We start from the raw sequence: 18225 nt of genomic DNA, 5'->3' as shown, positions 1-18225 counted from the left end.
ATCGTACTAGCCTACTATTGATGTTTGCTGGTCTTTCATTGACTGCTCATGGCCTTATCACCGCTTGCGCAGCATCCCAGGAGGGTTGCGTGATGGACAGTAAAACCTCCGCTGTGGAGCTTTAGATGGACACAAAAAGGTCCGCCGTGGGGCTCGGAGGATTTCCCCAACTTTCATGCCCATCTACACTACATGCAGCGTCTCCAAAAGATCTGCGCTAGGAAGGGGAGGAGGAGGGGGAGGAGGATGACGAGGGGAAGAAGAGGGCCTCGGGAACAAGCCTAGCTACATACATGGTGTAGATTCAAGATGAAGAAATGCCAGCCCAAGATACGCCGCCCATACATTCCACGGTCAACGTCACACTAAACCCCGGTCTACGGTAAGCGTACAGGCTGAAACAAACAACTCTCTCACTGGCTCCCGTCAAAAACCAACAAGGCACGCACAATATGGGCTCCGACTCGCCCCTCCCAGCCGTGGCTTCACGGTCCTCGCGTGATGCGTACTACGACCTCGGCAACTTCAGTCTCAAGGTCAGCACCGCCTCACCCGAGGCCCAGGCGTGGTTCGACCGGGCCCTGGTGTGGACGTACTGCTTCAACCACGACGAGGCCATTGAGTGCTACAAGCAGGCCATCGCTCACGACGGGGACCTCGCGCTCGCGTACTGGGGGCTCTCGTTCTGCTCGGGGCCCAACTACAACCGCACCTGGAGGCTGTTCGGCGAGGCGGAGCGACAGAGGGCCGTGGAACTGTGCTTCGCCTACTCGCAGGAGGCACTCCGCAGGGCCGCGGGCGCGGCGCCGTGGGAGCAGGGGCTCATCGAGGCCCTGGGGAGCCGGTTCCCGGACGGCGACCCGGACCGCGATCTCGCGGTCTGCGACAGGGCGTATGCGGACGCCATGAGGGAGGTGTACCGGCGGTTCGGGCAGGACGACTTCGACATCATCACGCTGTTCGCCGATGCGCTGATGAACGTCGCGCCGCGCAGGCTGTTCGACACGGCCAGCGGCGAGCCCATCGCCACGACGCCCGTCCTCGAGGTCAAGCACCTCCTCGAGGCCGCGCTGCGGATGCCGGGCGTCGAGAGGCACCCCGGCGTCGCGCACATGTACATCCACCTCATGGAGATGTCGGCCACGCCCGAGGCGGCCCTGCCGGCTGCCGACATGCTCCGCGACCAGATCCCGGACACGGGGCACACGTACCACATGCCGGCGCACATCGACGTGCTGGTCGGGGATTACCGCCGGGCCGTCGAGTACAACCTCAAGGCGACGCTGGCCGATGACATCTTCTTCTCCCAGGCCAAGGTTCAAGTCGAGGGGAGCAGCAGCAGCAACAGAAGCAGCAGCAGCAGCAGCAAACAGCACACATTCTACAGCTACTACCGGCTGCACAACTACCACTCCCTCATCTACGCGGCCATGCTGGGCGGCATGTCCAAGGCGGCGCTGAGTGCGACGGACCGCATGGAGGCCGCCGTCACGGAAGGCCTCCTGCGCACCGAGAAGCCCGCCCTCGCCGACTGGATGGAGTTCTTCAAGGCGGTGCGCGTCCACGTCTACATCCGCTTCGGCCTGTGGGACGAGCTCAAGCAGCTGCGGCCGCTCGAGGACGGGCGCCTCTACTGCGTGACCAACGTCATGCGCCACTACGGCAAGGCCGTCGCGCACGCCGCCACCGGCGAGGTCGACGAGGCCGACGCCGAGCGCGCGCTCTTCCGGGAGGCGGCCCGGCTCGTGCCCCCGGAGCGCCTCGACTTCCCCAACAGGATCCGCGACATCCTCCACGTGGCGGCGGCCATGCTGGACGGCGAGATCGAGTACCGGCGCGGCAACTACGCCGAGAGCTTCGGGCGGCTCCGCGACGCCGTCGCCCTCGAGGACGAGCTGCCCTTCGCCGAGCCGTGGGGGTGGATGCTGCCGGCGCGGCACGCCTACGCGGCGCTGTCCCTGGAGCAGGGCCACGTCGAGCAGGCGGCCGTCGCGTACGCCGAGGACCTGGGCCTCCGTCCGACGCCGAAACGGGCGCACCAGCATCCCAACAACGTGTGGGCGCTGCACGGGTACCACGAGTGCCTGGTCCGGCTGGGGAGGGACGCCGAGGCGAGCGTCATCAAGAGGCAGCTGACGCTCGCGGCTGCGGAGGCAGACGTCGACGTCACCTCGTCTTGTTTCTGCCGGGTCGGGGTGCCCAAGTCGGGTACAGATGGACGTGTGAACGGCTCATCGTGCGATGCTTGTTAGGTGTAGGACTCGAGGTCTTGTTCACAGCTTTAGGCAGGTGAGGCAGAGGGAGGAGAGAAAGGGGAGAGTAGAGTCAAAAGAAATATAATAAAACAAAAACGTGTCATTATCGCCGATGATTTGCTGGCTTTCTTTGTGTCATATACACCAACGATTGCTCTCCCGTTCAGCTTGAGAAGCGGAATCAAGCAGTATGGTATGTTAACCACCCCCTTTCCCTCCCAACCTAGGCCAAGGCATCCTCAAACTGCCGGATCTTGGCCCTGACCTCGTCGACGATTCGGTAGCACGGAATCAGCGTCCTGGCCGCCGCGCTCTGGGGACAGACATCCGACGGGTCGGGGTCGGCGTAGCAATCCCTCTCCTTCCAGCAGCGGCCGTCCTGGTCCGGACACGCCATGTGGCCGATGAGGTGTCGCTGGCGCTGTCTCTCGGCAAACCGTCCTCCGAGACGGGCGAGCCGGTCGGCGTCGGTCTTGAGGCCTTGGGTGACGACGTCGTAGAACCCATTGCTGGTCGTCTGGAAGCCGAGTAGAAGCGGGGAACCGGAGCTGGAGCCGGCGTCACCACCGCCTGGTTCTCCGGCCCCGTCCCCGCCGAGCGTGAGATAGACCGTGTCGCCGCACATGTTGCCCTCGGCGAGGCCGCTGCAGTAGTCCCGGAGCCAGCGCAGGTAGCGCTGGTACCCGGCCGTGACCTTGAGGCAGAGCCGGCCGATAAGGAGGACGTTCTGCAGGGTGACACGCGGGGGCCTCGACACGTCGTAGCACTTGGGGCACGTCAAGAGCGTGTCGAAGAGATCGCCACCCTGGCGGAGGGTGCGTACCGTGTTGTGCGACACGGCGTGCGTGTTGAGCGATCGGATCACGTCGAACACCTGCTTTGCGCAGTCGCAGTCGCAGGCTGGCTCCAGCCCAACCGCTGCTGCCGCCGCCGCCGCCGCCGGTCCCGATGCTGATACTGATGCTAATGTTGACGTTGACGTTGATGTCGATGCTGCGGCGGCGGTGGTGGTAGTAATAGCGCTGCTGGGTGAGGGCAGCTCCATATCATGCTCGACGCCGATCAGACAGCTCCGGAACGAGTCCAGAGGCAGCGCGTCCAGCTGCCCGCTCATATCGAAGTCGAGGAACGGCAGGGCGCCGAAATCGTCGCCGCTGCTGAAGATGGCATCGCTGAAGACGGTATCGGCCGAGTCGCCGGAGGACGTGGCTGCTATCGAGGAGCCTTCGTCGGGGGAGAACAGAGGGGTCATCGTCTGGTCATTCACTCGAGTGTCACTGTCTCGAGCTTCATCTTGCTGTCCGCCAAAAGAACGGATCTGCCGTTCGTTGTGCTTGGCGTGCCGTGCGTGAGTTGAGCGGCGGCGGCGACGATGCTGCTGCTGCTGCTGCTGCTGCTGCTCTCCGAGTTCGACGATGGACCATTTCCGGGGTCGGCCGGGCATCCCCTTGTCGTGAAAGTCACAAACCAGCCCGAGGCGGACGCATCTGGAGCACCCGGTACTATCTTTGCCCGAGCACTTGAGCTTCCGCGAGCCTAGCAGATGTCAACACGTGGGGTCCCCCAGACCATTGATGAGAGGGAGGGGGGGCAAGATCATGGAGAGAGACTGAGACACGGAGAGAGACTAAGAAATGGAGAGAGCCTGAGAGATGGAAAGAGACTGGAGACTCACGACATGCTTCGCATGACTTTCGTTTCTGCGGCTGCATGGTGCTCATTGAACAACTACGGATACGGCGTTTTGAGGGGAGGGGGGGGGGGGGGGGTTAGATTCGATCCGGCCTTTCTGGGGCTTACTTTCCTTGCTTGCTTGTCCAGTCCACAGTCTCTATTACTCCGCGCCCATTGACTGTCATGAGATGGGGATGAGAATGAGAATGAGCGATACGAATGGCGAGCGTGAGCGGGGCGATGGCGAAGTGAGTGAGGAGCCCGGCCGACTGGCCCTCCTTACAGGGATTATGATGCCCCCGGAAAGGCGGAGAGAGCTGGCTGCTTGATGTGAAAATGGTCCGAGAGGGTTGTATCTCCATGAATGGGTGCGGATACTTCGGGTGTTTTAACATGTTACAGTCACTTTGAGTACTGAGATATAGTATGGTAATAGAAGGTCTGCAGAGCTAGTATAGTCACAGTAATAGACCCCCATACTATGCCGGTCCTGGGCAGTAAAACATCAGGCCGATATTGCAAGCTGACTGTGAACATACATCAGCCTCTCACTCCCATCGAGCCATGGCCAAGTCAACCACCACCACCCCCCTCGAGCTGCGCCAGCACTGGCTGCACCGCCGCGAGGTGGCTCTGCTCGATGTCCGCGAAGAGGGCCCCTACGCCGAGTCCCATCCCTTCTTCGCCCTGAGCGTCCCCGTCTCCGAGCTCGAGGCGAGACTGCCCGCCCTTGTCCCGCGCCTGGCCGCGCCCATCGTCGTCTACGACAACGGCGAGGGCTACGTCGACCGCGCCTCGGCACGCATCGCCGCCTTGGGCTACCGGGACGTTTCCGTCCTCGACGGCGGTCTGGCGGCCTACGCCCGCGTCGGCGAGGTCTTCCGCGACGTCAACGTGCCCTCCAAAGCCTTTGGCGAGCTGGTCGCCGCCATCCGCCGCACGCCGTCGCTGCCCGCCCCGGAGGTCAAGAGGGTGCTGGAGAAGAGGGGCGGGCGCCACGACGACGACGACGATGTCGTCGTCCTGGACGCGAGGAGGTACGAGGAGTACCACACCATGACCATCCCGGGCTCCCGGAGCTGCCCCGGCGGAGAGCTGCTGTACCGCCTGTTCGATGCCGCGCCGGACCCGGCCACCACCGTCATCGTCCACTGCGCGGGGCGCACGCGCAGCATCGTCGGCGCCCAGTCCCTCGTCAACGCCGGCGTCCCGAACAAAGTCGTCGCTCTGGAGAACGGAACCATCGGCTGGACCCTCGCCGGCTTCGACCTGGACACCGGCAAGAATGCGCGCGTCGGCCCGCCGTCGACGGCCGGGGTGCAACGGGCTCGAGAGCACGCCCGGGCGTGGGCGCGGCACGTCGGCGTCTCCGTCATCGACGCTGACCAGCTCGCGCTGTTCGCGGCCTCAGCCGAGGACAGGACCCTCTACCTGCTCGACATCCGTGACCCGGAAGAATACGCCCGAGGCCATCCCGATGGGTTCGCCTCCGCCCCCGGCGGTCAGCTCGTCCAGGCCACGGATGAATGGGTCGGAGTGCGGGGTGCGCGCATCGTCCTGTACGATACCGACGGCGTCAGAGGCCTCATGACGGCCAGCTGGCTCCTCCAGCTCGGTTGGGATGTCCACGTCTTGCAGGAGGATGCCACGCCGCCCGGCGGCCTGCACCAGGCCCGGCAGTCGCCCTCATGGCTTCCACGGAACTCGACAAGTGGCATCACGGTCGAGGAACTAGAGAGTCGCCTCGGCGACGCGGCCGTGGTGGACCTCGCCCGCAGTCCGGCATACCGCAAGGGTCACATTCCCGGCGCGTGGTTTGCTTCCGGCCCCGAGCTGGCCCGGGACCTCGGCCGCGTGCCGGGCACCGGGCCCATCGTGCTCACGTCGCCGGACGGTGTTGTTTCCTCTGCCAACGTCGAGCATGCGAGCCAAGCCATCGCCGGCTCCTCCTCCGTCCGGCAAGTCCTCCACCTCATCGGGGGCACTGCAGCTTGGAAAGCGGCGGGCCATGCTCTCGACACGGAGCCGAAGTGGTTGTCAGAGCCCATTGACGTGTACAAACGTCCGTACGAGGGGACGGGAAATGCCGAGAAGGACATGCAGGGCTACATTGACTGGGAACACGGACTTGTGGCCCAGGTTGCCAATGATGACATCGCGAATTTCCACGTCGTGCGTGAGCAGACAGCATAGAGTAGGACTGTAACTGGTCACAATGCTGGAAGAAGGGAGCTTGACATAGTGGATGTCATGATGGATGTCATGATGGATATAGAAGGGCGTCCCTTCTGTCAGTCAAGTCAGTCCTTGAAACCAATCCAAGACGTAGATAGCTTCAGGATAGGTAAACCTCTCCCTTTCTTTGCCCTCTATTCTCGCTAGGGAGACTACACGCTTCTCATCTTCTGTCTCCTCCATGTATCCGTCACAGCAATGGACGATGTCAAGAACCAAACGCCACAGCTGGTTTGTCAAAGCCTCCAACTCATGGCACTTATTTTGAGCAATTAATTCTATTTGCTTCTCATTAGCTGCTACCCAGATGTACCGGACGGCTGTACTACTAATTCAAAATGAGGGTATCACAGGTTAGCTCCAACTCCTCGTCTCGTCCCACGCCGTCTATAGACCATTCATCAAGCCGCCAGGGTATGCCGTCCCCCTTTATGTCCTTTCCATCGCATACGCATACGCCAAAACTCCGACAGTCCCCCCCTCCCGTCATAAGAAAAGAAGTCATCACGTTTGCCCATCCTTCACCACGTCAAGTCTTGATGATGTCGGCGGCCCGCAGGATACCCCGCGCCGTCTTGGAGACCCACTCCTGTGCGACCGTCAGGTTGCCGTCGCCGTACTGGATCCCCTCGGTGATGCCGGGGAACAGCACAGGGGCGTAGCCTACGAAGAAAGGAAGAAGAAGTAAAACGTCAGCAACGGCATAAGAGAAAGGACACACACATGACCCTCCACGGTGAGAGCTTGACTGTACTTACCCGTGTCCAGCCCAGGCGCGGTCACGACGTGCTTGTAAAACTCCCGGTCCGGCAGGCCGCCCTGGCTGATGAAGCCCCTCTGGAAGTCGCGGTACTTGTGGTTGACGACGGCGATCAGCGCCGTGTCGTTGGTGGTGACGGCGAGCCGCTCGAGCGCCTTGACCTCGTCGGCGCGCGCGGCGAAGACGTCGACGGCGTCGGACAGCTCCGAGAGGTCGAGCCCCGCGGCCGCGGCGCCCTCGGCCTCGGCGTACTCGGCCAGGTCCTCGAGGTACGCGCGCAGCTCGGCGGCGTAGTTGGGCACGTCGATGGGCAGCACCTCGTCGTCGGCGAGGTGGAAGGCCAGCAGGGCGAGGTACTGGCCGATGGCGGCGTGCTGGAGGAAGCCCGGGTCGCCAAAGGTGGCCATCCAGTGGTAGCTGTCGTAGTTGCTGTGGTAGTGCCAGATGGGATCCGTGGCGCCGCCGCTGGAGCCGACGTCGAGCTTTATGGGAGCGAGCGGTCAGTCAGACTGGTTTATCTTGGATCTCGATAGTCCCATGTCCAACTGCGAGGAAGCGAGCGATGGAGGGAGGGATCTCTCACTTACCGAGTTGATGCCCCGGTGCAGGAAGCCTGTGTAGTCACTGCCGCTGCCGAGGGCCTCGACGACGCCGCCCGACGCCTCCTCCCACGCGTCGTACAGGCTGATGTTGAAGGCGCCGAAGTTGGGGTAGATGACCTTCTTGAAGATGTCCGTGCCGATGGCGTGCAGCTCGGGCGTCGTGGCGAGGTTGGGCCGCGGGCCGGAGACGGCGACGTCGATGTTGAGGTACGCCACGGCCGTCTCCGTCAGCCAGTCGACGTGGTCCTCCACCCACTCGGTGCTGCCGACGAGGCCGTACTCCTCGGCGTCCCAGGAGGCGATGACGCTGGGTTGTCGTGTTGTTAGTAGCCGTCAAGGGGGGTCGGAAGGGGGGAAGAGGGAGTTCCCGGTGATCAACACCTTGAAAGGACTTACATGTTCCTCCTCGGCTTCCAGCCCTTGGACACGAGGGCGTTGACGGCCTTTGTGAACTCGACGAGGATGGCCGAGCCCGAGTTGGGGTCCCCGTTGCCCCCGATCATCCAGGTGTCGCGGTGGTTCCCGATGACGATGGTCTCGTCGGCGTTGGTGCCGTTCAGGTGGCCGATGACGTTCCAGATCGGCGTGATCTTGCCCTCCATCAGGTTGTCGAGGTGGAGGGTGACGCCGGGCTCCGGGCCGGTGCTGTAGTTGGCATTGAGCGCGCCCGCCCAGACCGTCCGGTTGACCTCCTCGGCAGCCACGCCGAAGCCGTCCAGGGCCTGCAGCAGGGGCTCGGCGGATGCGTACGAGATGGGGATGGAGGGGATCTTGGGGGTGACGGGCGAGATGTCGGCGCGGTCTACGCCCTCGTGGGAAGGGTAGCCGGGAGTCGTCGGGTCGCCGGGGTGGGTTGAGAGGAACAAGACGGAGCCCTTCTGGACCGCGCTGGGGTGTCTAGCCGGGCCATCTAATTTGACGATGTTCAGAAGGTTAGTATTTGTGGCAAGGGGCCAATGGGAAGTGGAACAACGGGGTCAAGACGGACTGGGATACGCTTCGTAGCCGTTGGCCACGGTCTGGTTGCCGTCGTCGGCGGGGTCGGTGAAGATGACGGCTCCGATCATGCCGTGATCCTGCGCGTTCTTCACCTTGAGGCCTCGGAAGAGACCTCCGTATCGGGCGAGGGCAATCTTGCCTTCGAGCTCGACGCCCAGCTCGACGAGGCGGTCAAAGTCGAGCTGCGATCCACGTCTTCAAGACCGTTTCCCCGTTAGCTCAATATCCAACCAAACATACAAGAACCTGTCGTCACTGACCCGACGTAGACGTATTCCGCAGTCACGTTGCCCGACGCCGAGTAGCCGTGGAAGGTGGGCTGGTTGTCTTCCCGGCCCGTCACGTCGTCCTCCTCGAGGACATCCTCGTCCAGCCTGACCTCGCTGGTCGTGCCGTTGGCGTACATGATCTCCAACGAGGCGTGGACCGGGTAGCTCAGGTAGACGTGGTACTCGCTCAGGTGCGCGTCGAAGCCGTTCTCGGTCCACCGGTCCGCCGTCCACTGCGCCGCCTCCTTGCCGAGGCCGGCGAGCTTGACCTGGTGGCCGTAGTAGTCGGACCACTCGTCGATGGTGACGTTGTCGAAGGCGTTGACGAGGATCGTCTCCTCCTCCGAGAGCACCGGGGGCCACTGGTCGTCGGCCCTCTTGGTGATGGGCTTGCGGTGCGTGTGCCTCTTCTCGAGGATGAAGTCGCGCTGGCAAGCCGATGCCAGCGCCGCAAAGGTCAGGGCGAGGGGGATCTGGCCACGCATGATGGCAGACTTAAAGTTGAAATCTAATTCTATTTAGACGGTCAAGATATGCCACTCGTTCCGGGAAGAGAGAGAGAGGGAGACGAAAGAAAGCGGAACAAGCTACAGCTGGTTTTATAGCTTTCTTGCCTGCGCCAGCCACCGACCCCCTTGCAGAGCACCTGTTGTAGCACAGCTGGACCAACTTTGTTGATGATTGTCATCCTGCAGAACGCAGACCGACCCAGCCGGCCATCCCGGTGATGCCATTGCTCAATGACTTTCCGTAATTCGCTCGGCATTCCGGGGGGGGGGGAAGGGGAGACTGGAGCTGGCACAACTGTCCGCCAATGTTGGTCCGCAGCTCAGCGAAGAAAAAAGCACGCAACGTCGTCATATCTGCTCCCAAGAGCTCGGCACTTTTGGGCGCGCAAGCTAACATGACCCGTTCTTCGGGGGGGGGTTAGATTCCAAGCTTCTACCCCAACCCAAGAGAGGGCGGGGGAAATGGACGGGGGAGATGGACGAGGGGCCACGCAGTCAGACGGCGTGGAACGGCAAGCTTAGCTGCATGGAAGGCCGCTCGACCTGCCCTGTTGGTGCTAGACAGGGCAATATGCCAAGCAATGTCGGTGGGTAACCTGATGACATATCGGCGAGGTGAGCTTCTTGATATCGGCGCGGCGGAGGTCGACCTTGGTCTGCTTCGTCGAATCGTCTTGGAACACCCCGCATCAACCGGGTCCAACCCCTCTTGAACTCTTCTGGAAGTCATTGTCTAGTTGTAGTTGCATGTCATGTCAAGATTGACCGGGGCCGACTCAAGCCGACCCCGAAGCCGACCCTTGAGGGGGGGGGGGGAGGTGGTGTGGTTCCTGGGCTGCTGCTCTTCGGGCTTGTCTGCCTGGGAGGATTCGTGACGTGACGCTATTCACGCCATCCGTCCCCCCCCCCCCGCGCACTTGGATGACGAATCTTGTCGGCGAGGGACTTTTGCTTCCCTCGCGCCGCATGTCAGACGCGGGATGTGGTCCGGTGTAATCTTCTTCAATGGGGGGCTTCCCCCGAGCAAAAGTCGGATGAACCATTGGCTTGAGCTCCGGCAACCCTGTTGCACAGCATGCATTCGAGGAAGGCAGTTGACAAGAGTCTGGGATGAACACAGCTGCACGTTGTCCATTATGCCAAGCCTTACGATTCCCTAGCTCATTGTTCATTCGGCTGAGGTTGAGCAGTAAAAATTGGTTGGAATTAGCTTATCCAACTGAATTGTACCGATGCTGACAAAGACCAGATGCCACAAGTCCAAGTAGTCAGAGTAGTTTCAACGGGACTAAGGTTATGGATTGTAGATTTGAAGTTCTCTTCCACAGTTGTAGCTAACGTCAAGGGTTGACGTGTTCGGGGTCCGACGGACGCCATACAAGTAAGGCAGTGTACAGATGCAGCGATGCCCAGCTTCCAGGCGCCTCGCTGGACCTCTTTATGTCTACATAAAAGGGCCCTCTTTCCCACTGCCTAGCGAAGTGAATAGAGTGCTAGAACCGAGTCTGGTCGCCAACCTGGACATGTCGACAGTTGACCTAGCCACTCTGTGCTGCAGCCCTAAGCGTTCTATCGCGTCACCGTTTTCGGAACTCATATGTCTTCCCAATAGTATCGAACAGCTGACGGTAGAATTGCGGATAATCCGTCGGAGGGATCTAGGGTAACAACGAACTCGTCGTGCGAGTGATGTCGCTGTAAACAACGGTTACCAACACAGCAATTCTAGTCCCGCATCACTTGTCTCAACCTCTCTCCGTCTTTTTTCCCTTTCCTTCTTTCGCAGACGAACTGGCCTGACTCGACTTGGTGTGTCAGAGAGTGAAGCGAGTGTCAGTCACTGTTACCAGCCAGCCGCAGTTGAACAAGGAAGCCCCTGTTTGTTCAGACACACACGGTGGAGTTGAAGAGGACCGTTTCCACATCGCCGTGAAAACTCTGCAAACCTTGCCAGGCTTTACAAGCTCACTTTCCGCCATCCACCTCAACAATCCAAGGCAGATTTCATATCTGCCCGGCTAGCTCAATCGGTAGAGCGTGAGACTCTTAATCTCAAGGTTGTGGGTTCGACCCCCACGTCGGGCTCAATTCCCGTCAGCGATTGACATGAATCTTTTTGACTTTTCGACTGTTTTGGTGATCTAAGGAGGTTGACTGACGCAGTAGCTAACCAGTAAGAGGTATGTATGTGTTAGTATTGGAGGTCTTCCTCTTTAGGGTCGAGTCTTCCACTCGCTGTAATGGATAATGTGGTAGGAATAGACTCAACCTGAATGACTAGACCTCTCTCCCTCCCTCCTCGACTCACGGCCTTTTGGTCACTCGCAGCCAAAAGTCTGTCGTCACCCAGAACGCGGCGTCATATAGCTTGAGCGGCTCTTGTGGTGTCACGACCGCGAAGTCGAACCTGCGCAGCAACTGTCAAAGTCCGGCTGTCATTAGCTGTGACTCTCTATTTACCACGATATGCCACACATCCGTCAACGAAAACTTGTCCACTCACTTCGACAAAGATCTTGTTCAGCTCCATGGCCGCGATGGTCTTGCCGAGGCACTGGAACCGGCCGTGGCCGAAGGCGAGGTCAACGACACCCGCCATCTCACGAGAGCGCGCCTCGCCATCCTTATCATCATCAGCGGCGGCGTCGGCAGCCTCTAACCAACGCTCCGGCCTGAAGACGTCGGCGTCCGGCCCGAACGTCGCCTTCGACCGCATCAGCTGGTGTATGTTGACGCCCAGCTGCGTTCCCTCTGGGAGGAACTGCCCGCAGAGCTCCGTGCCGCCCTTGGCCACCTGCTTGTAGTTGAGGCCCGTGGACGGCGGGTACATGCGGAGCCCTTCCTTGATGACGGCCTGCAGGTACGGGAGCCGGCGCGCCTCGGCATCGCGGATCGGAGAGCTGATGAGGCCCTTGGAGATGCCGGTGTCGAGTTCTTGACGGAGCGCGTTTAGAGCCGCCGGCGTGTTGAGGAGGCAGAGCATGGTCATGCGGATCGCCGTCGCCGTCGAGTCCGAGCCGGCGATCCTGAAGCAGTCAGTCGGTCAGCGATCTCGGGGGTTTGACTTGACCTCTTTGGGGTTGTAAAGCCAGACAGACTACTTACAGCTCGAGAAAGATCTCGGCCAAGAGCTCCCTGTACGTGACCCCGTTGCGAAGGTGGATTTGCACCATGTTGTTCTCGTCGAGCCCGGCAGCCAGCTTTCTGTCCGCCAGGTTCTTCGCCATACTGCAACCGTGTAAGCTCCTCTTCTCGACTTATATTCATTCCACATGGAAAAAAAACAAAAAGCGGTATGGCGTTTTACCCCATGAGCCTCCCGAAGCCGAACCGGTCGCTCTCGAACGGCAGCAGCTTGTTCAGCGGCCACCGCTGCATCGCGATACCCAACCACGGCATGTTCAGCATGACGGCGAGGACGGGGAAGATGCGGTCGTTAGTCTCGACGTAGCGGAACAGGTCCTCGTCGCCGGCGACGAAGCCCAGGGCCTCGCCGAACGAGAGCTCGCTGACGACGTCGAGGGCGAAGTACTGGGCCTTGTGGGAGAACTCGATCGGGCGGAAGTCGGTCGGCGTCGACGTGTACTTGGACCCGATGAGCGTGACGAGCCGCGCGACGATGCTGTCTATGCCCGCCTCGAAGCCGCCGTTCTCTCGTCCGGCGTACTGGAGAAGCGAAGCGGTTAGGGTACTCGGTCTCTCTACCAGACGCTACGCCTGACATATCAGTTCGGCATCACGGACGCCTGGACTCAGCTTGGCCTTCAACTCCTTGCGCTTCTCGTCGTCTCGCAGCGAGAACAGGCTGTCCTGGTCCGGGACGACCTTGGAGAGGGCGTACCACGGGCCCTTTGTGAAGTCGGAGCGGACCGCCGAGATGGCGCGATAGCTATCCGCATCGCCGAACAAGACCTCGTTCGGGCCGACGCGGACCAGCGGGCCTACAGAAAGACAACATACTGTGAGACTGATGAATCCCGGATGAAGCGGCACTTGTGAATTAATGAGTCTTTTCTTTTACCGTATCTGTCACCTAGGTCCTTGAGCCGGAAGCTGAGTTTCCCGCCGAGGCTCATGCAGTTCATGGGCGCGATGGAGATGGAGTTGAGAAAGGGGCCGGGGATGTGTCGCAACCTGTACCACGACCGTAGATACCACGCCAGCATCAGGAGTATCGCCAACGCTGCTCCGGGAGACGACGAGACCGGCTGGGGTCGACGGCTGAGGAGCTCCGCCGCCATGCCGTCGTTATCGTGGCGCGCCATGGCAGAAAAAGGCACCCCTCCCCTTGGCGATTGCAGACGTGATGAGGACGGGAGTAGAGTTGCCAAAGACAAAAAAGAACGATGGCCTAAACGCGAACTGAACGAGCAGCGAGGGACTGGTTTTTAACATTGTGCTAGCCCGCCCACGGTGCGTGCGGGGAATAATAAGCTTTATGCTTCATCCTCAACAACACGTCAATGGCTGCTGGGTGGACGTGATCCCGGTTCCCGATTCGGGGACAGACCCTGAACTCATCGATGTTGCATCCGAGACCTACAGGCTTCATCTGAGTGGTCACAGGACGTCTGGCGGTGAGCCCGTCGCCGCCAATCGGTGATCCGTACCATATCTCATAGCTGCGTGGCTGAACGCAGGCATTGTGAGTGTGTGTGACTGATGATGACAGCAGTGGTTCGAGCTTCCTGCAGCGGGTCATCAAAGAGTTGCGAACGGACCAGTGGTTCGTGGCGGGGAGAAGAGAAAGCACATGGCAGTTGTGACGGCACGACATTTGACGGGCCTCGACGCGCATCTTGTCATGGTACCTTGACATACCGATGTGGGATTTCTGTGCGAGGAATGGACCGAACAGGACTCAATACTGTTCTCTACTTATCGTGTTCTAGCACTGTTACTCCGAGAGGTATCGGAACGAGTCTTTGCTCTGATACGGCTGAGGTGAGGGCTAGAAAGTTGTCGACAAACCAGCCAAGGATTAAGAACGACCTTTTCGAGGTTGGCTCTTGGAGCTTTGTGTGTTTCACAAAAGACGACATGGTTTGATCGACGCCGATACGACAGATGCAAGGGGAGTTTCGGTGCTCAACGTGGCAGCTGGGGAAAAATGAATGTTCTTTGCGGCACCGCATCGCGTTCTTTGGTTCCGGACCCAGCTCCGTCGTGGGCGGGCATCCGAGAACATCGGAGCTCAACCCTCTTTGGGCCCAACAGCATCCCGCGCTGTCTGTCTGTCTGGCTTATCTCCCTGGCGCCAGAACCGACAAAGTACCGATGAGTCCATGGTCCGCCGGCTTGCCATTGGCCACGGGAACGAAGAACCTGGCGACGGCGAGACGAACCAACAGACACATTCAGGCCCCCCCCTCTATACAACCTACAAAAACGTCTTAGCGCACCCATGTCGGCACACAGCGAATGGAACTCTGCCACCAACAGCATGGGAAAAGGGGGGGTTGGGGGTTGGTGGACGATGCTGACAAGGGGGTGATGGTGGGTTTGGTGAGTGAATGTGCTGAATTTTTCATCGAATTTCCTTCATCCCTGTGTACATAATGCTCCACCGGTCCCTGAGAACCCAGATGATCCTTTCCGACTTTCCCACAATAGAGAGAGAGAGAGAGAGAGAGAAAAAATTAACAGCGAATTTCCGGCCCAAGTCTCCATCGCCCACACGCCGCCGATCTCCGTCCTCGACGCCGGTAGCGGACGGATACCGGATAACCGACACGGAGGGAGACACAGCCCACTCGGCCGCCGGACTTGCTGGGACACTACTCCGGCAGAGACAGAGCAGGTTCACAGTGGGGGAAAGGGGTTGACTTTCGGGCCATAGCCAGATACTCTCATCCCGCGTCCGTAGCCCCCCTCCTTTCTGTTACGCTTGGAAGCCTGGATCCAGTCTCTTACTTGGCTTATCTGGTGGGACACAGAGTGGATGCAAGGGCAAACTGAGTATCCAGCCGTCTGAGTCGTCCGAGGGGCACATATTCATCATCAAGGAAGGGCGGCATTCCAGCCAACGGACGGACGGACAAGATCAACCACCGCCAGACATGCTGGTCCACCCGCAGCGGCGGACTAGCGCATCCTCCGTCTCACTCTCGTCCTCACATGCGCCAGTGTTGTCTGCCGATGCCGAGACAACGCCCATGGTGTCTTCTTCGTCCTCCTCTTCTCCACCGCCGCGGGGATGGCACGCCCGCTCAACCTCGTCCATCTTTCGCAAACCAGTGCCCGCGACCGCGCTCCCGGCGTCCAAGAAGCCCGGGCCGACCGTCCACGTCACGGAGACGACGACCGAGAGGACGGCCAACGGCCAGATGGACGCGCACGGCATCGACCTGAGCTCGCTGGGCGGGTCGTCGACGACGGCTGCGGCGCGTTACGGCGGCGCTGACCCCGTGTTCCGCGGCCGAGACTCCATCTCGCCCGATGAGGCGGCGGCGGCGGCGGCGGATGATGCGATTCGCGGCCATCACGTCGACCAGCGCCACGATGCGCGCGCGGGGCTGCTTCAGAACGCCCAGGAGTCGGCCTATGACGGCTACTCGTCCTCTTCCCCGGACTCACAGCAGCAGTATCAACAGCAACAACAGTATCAACAGCAACAGCAGCACCATCATCACTATCATGAACAGCTTCATTATCATCAGCAACCAGCCCAGCCACCGCCATACATCTCAAAACCCCTTTCAGTATCCCCCAACGAGCCGGGGAAGAAGCCGTTCGGCATCAAGCACCCCGGCTGCGGCTGGCACGCCTCGTGGAACATGTACCTCTGGCTCGTCCTCGGCGTCGCCTGCGCCGTCGGCCATCACGTCTTCTACCACACCCTCGACGGCAGGGCGGCCGACGACCAGGTGCGCATGCTGCGGTACGGCACCGTCCTGGCCTTCGGCGCCAAGGCCAGCCTGGGCGCCGCCGTCATCTCGGCCTTCCAGCAGCGCATCTGGACGACGGTGAGGTCGCGGTTCATGACCATCGCCGCCCTCGACTCCCTGTTCGCCGCCACCGAGAACTTTGTCGCCCTGTTCAACTGGGAGTTCCTCAAAGGTGCCAAGGCGGCTGCTGCCCTGGCCTTGTTCGTCTGGTGAGTGATGTGATGATGTGATGATGTGACCAAATGTCAATTTCCAATCTTGATGTCCATGTCATGAATCTTGATAGACATGATTTCTAATGCTCATGTACCATCTAATTCCCCCTTTTCTAGGCTGTCTCCTCTGGTCGTCATCCTCACTTCCAACACGCTTCTCGTGGAGCCCAGGACCATCATGGAAAACACGACGTGCCCCAGTGTCCGCAGCCTCAACTTCGCCAAGGAGGACACGCACCAGTGGCGGGAGCCCGTCAAGATCGACGGCCGTTACGAGATGCCGCTGTCCATCTGGAACTCGACCAAGCCCGCCGACTCGGAGCCCGACGGCTGGTTCGACTACTACACGGGGCCGAGCCCCAACTTCCAGCAGACGGCGACGCTCGGCGCGTTCCTCCAGGAGGTCGTCACGCGCAAGAACGCCTCGACCGAGGTCTGCGGCAAGGGCTGGAACTGCACCTTTGAGATCGACTTCACCGCCCCGGGCTACCGGTGCAGCGAGCAGGCCCGCGGCATCGGCTCGCGGCCGGCGAACCTGACGCAGGCGTCGGGCGAGGCCCCGCCGCCCTTCGGCACCGACATCCTCCTCCCCGAGGGGACCTACGCCTACTACGCCTTCACGAGCGGCGGCGAGTACTCGACGACGCAGATGAAGGAGGTCGAGATCGGCGGCATCCCGAAGATGGAGCCGCCGTACCCGGAGCACATGGGCGCCCTCCGCACCGAGCCCGTCATCTGGATCGGCCACGTCGTGCCCCCGGACGCCGAGCACCCGGCCTCATCCAAGGAAGGGGACGAGCAGCAGCAGCAGCACATGGACTACGTGCCCAAGATCTTCGCCTGCGAGCACCTCGAGACCGAGTACACCGCCGTCTTCAACTACACGGACGCGACGCAGTCGGCCTACATGAAGACGCGCCGGTTCCTGGGGCCCATCATCAACACGACCTTCGCCCCGGGGCTCGACGCCGACGACGGCACGGCGGACAACGTCACGGCCGTGCCGGAGCAGAACTACGTGCTCCCGCGGGACGTCGAGCGGTACCGCCGCGTCGCCGCGTACCACTCGCTCGGCTTCATGCTGCGCCGGTTCCTCAACGGCACCGTCCAGGTCGACCGGCAGTCGGCCAACCCGATGGCCAACACCGAGGCCATCCAGACCAAGCTGCTCGACCCGCGCAACAGCTACTTCCCCGTCTTCGACCTGCAGGACGTCGTCCAGGAGTTCTACGAGGACCTGATCCTCTCCATCTTCTCGACGCCCCAGTTCCTCCCCGTCGTCTGGGCCGCGCGCCCGGACGAGAACTCGGGCGGCCTGGCCGTCGGGGGCGGCGGCGGCGGCGGCGGCAACCGCTCGGCGTACGAGTACCCGTGCCAGCGGTCGCGGGTCGCTAACATGTACAGCTACCACGCGCGCGACCTGTGGATCGTCTACGCCATCGCCATCCTCCTGTCGTCCTCGGGGGTCGCCCTCGGCGCCCTCGCCGTCCGGGAGAACGGCGGCGTGCTGCGGAACACGCGCTTCTCGAGCGTCGTCGCCGCCACGCGCGGGCCGGCGCTGGACAAGGTGCACTGGGAGGGCCCCGACCGGGACCGCGGGGACGTGCCGGCGGATGTGAAGAGGTTGAAGCTCGGCTATGGCGTCATGAACCAGGGCATCGAAGGCAGCGGCGGTGGCGGCGGCGGACTGGGTATAGGAGATGAGAGATATCCCCGGCAAAGCATGATCTGGTCTCCTAGTGAGATTCGGTGCGGCTTCGGGTTAGAAGGGGATGTGAATCAGAAGCGAAAGGAAGGGTCCCTATTTCACAGATAGGGCA

The 18225-nt window shown here is 61.2% G+C and overlaps 7 protein-coding genes across 7 annotated transcripts; 3 read left to right on the top strand and 4 right to left on the bottom strand.

Moving 5' to 3' along the window:
* Positions 1–452: 452 nt before the first annotated feature.
* CH63R_10566 (TPR domain-containing protein) lies at positions 453–2252 on the top strand (the record flags this gene model as incomplete). Its single annotated transcript, XM_018305540.1, has 1 exon — positions 453–2252. The coding sequence occupies one exon, from the start codon at positions 453–455 to the stop codon at positions 2250–2252; it is 1800 nt and encodes a 599-aa protein (XP_018154964.1).
* Positions 2253–2478: 226 nt separating this feature from the next.
* On the bottom strand, positions 2479–3699 carry CH63R_10565 (uncharacterized protein; the record flags this gene model as incomplete). Its single annotated transcript, XM_018305539.1, has 1 exon — positions 2479–3699. One exon carries the CDS (start codon positions 3697–3699, stop codon positions 2479–2481), a length of 1221 nt encoding a protein of 406 aa, XP_018154963.1.
* A 794-nt stretch (positions 3700–4493) lies between these two features.
* CH63R_10564 (uncharacterized protein) lies at positions 4494–6122 on the top strand (the record flags this gene model as incomplete). The annotated part of the gene is made up of 1 exon (XM_018305538.1): positions 4494–6122. One exon carries the CDS (start codon positions 4494–4496, stop codon positions 6120–6122), a length of 1629 nt encoding a protein of 542 aa, XP_018154962.1.
* Positions 6123–6693: 571 nt separating this feature from the next.
* Positions 6694–9279, bottom strand: CH63R_10563 (PA domain-containing protein; the record flags this gene model as incomplete). The annotated part of the gene is made up of 6 exons (XM_018305537.1): positions 6694–6827; positions 6923–7406; positions 7512–7833; positions 7923–8436; positions 8515–8720; positions 8786–9279. The coding sequence occupies 6 exons, from the start codon at positions 9277–9279 to the stop codon at positions 6694–6696; spliced, it is 2154 nt and encodes a 717-aa protein (XP_018154961.1).
* Positions 9280–11607: 2328 nt separating this feature from the next.
* CH63R_10562 (Cytochrome P450) lies at positions 11608–12530 on the bottom strand (the record flags this gene model as incomplete). The annotated part of the gene is made up of 3 exons (XM_018305536.1): positions 11608–11721; positions 11807–12329; positions 12409–12530. The coding sequence occupies 3 exons, from the start codon at positions 12528–12530 to the stop codon at positions 11608–11610; spliced, it is 759 nt and encodes a 252-aa protein (XP_018154960.1).
* Positions 12531–12606: 76 nt separating this feature from the next.
* On the bottom strand, positions 12607–13568 carry CH63R_10561 (Cytochrome P450; the record flags this gene model as incomplete). Its single annotated transcript, XM_018305535.1, has 3 exons — positions 12607–12969; positions 13048–13244; positions 13325–13568. The coding sequence occupies 3 exons, from the start codon at positions 13566–13568 to the stop codon at positions 12607–12609; spliced, it is 804 nt and encodes a 267-aa protein (XP_018154959.1).
* Positions 13569–15458: 1890 nt separating this feature from the next.
* Positions 15459–18221, top strand: CH63R_10560 (uncharacterized protein; the record flags this gene model as incomplete). The annotated part of the gene is made up of 2 exons (XM_018305534.1): positions 15459–16399; positions 16523–18221. 2 exons carry the CDS (start codon positions 15459–15461, stop codon positions 18219–18221), a joined length of 2640 nt encoding a protein of 879 aa, XP_018154958.1.
* Between the last annotated feature and the right edge of the window lie 4 nt (positions 18222–18225).

Source organism: Colletotrichum higginsianum (assembly GCF_001672515.1).
Source record: "Colletotrichum higginsianum IMI 349063 chromosome 7 map unlocalized unitig_7, whole genome shotgun sequence".
NCBI lineage: Eukaryota > Fungi > Ascomycota > Sordariomycetes > Glomerellales > Glomerellaceae > Colletotrichum > Colletotrichum higginsianum.
This window is presented reverse-complemented; position numbering and strand designations above follow the sequence as displayed.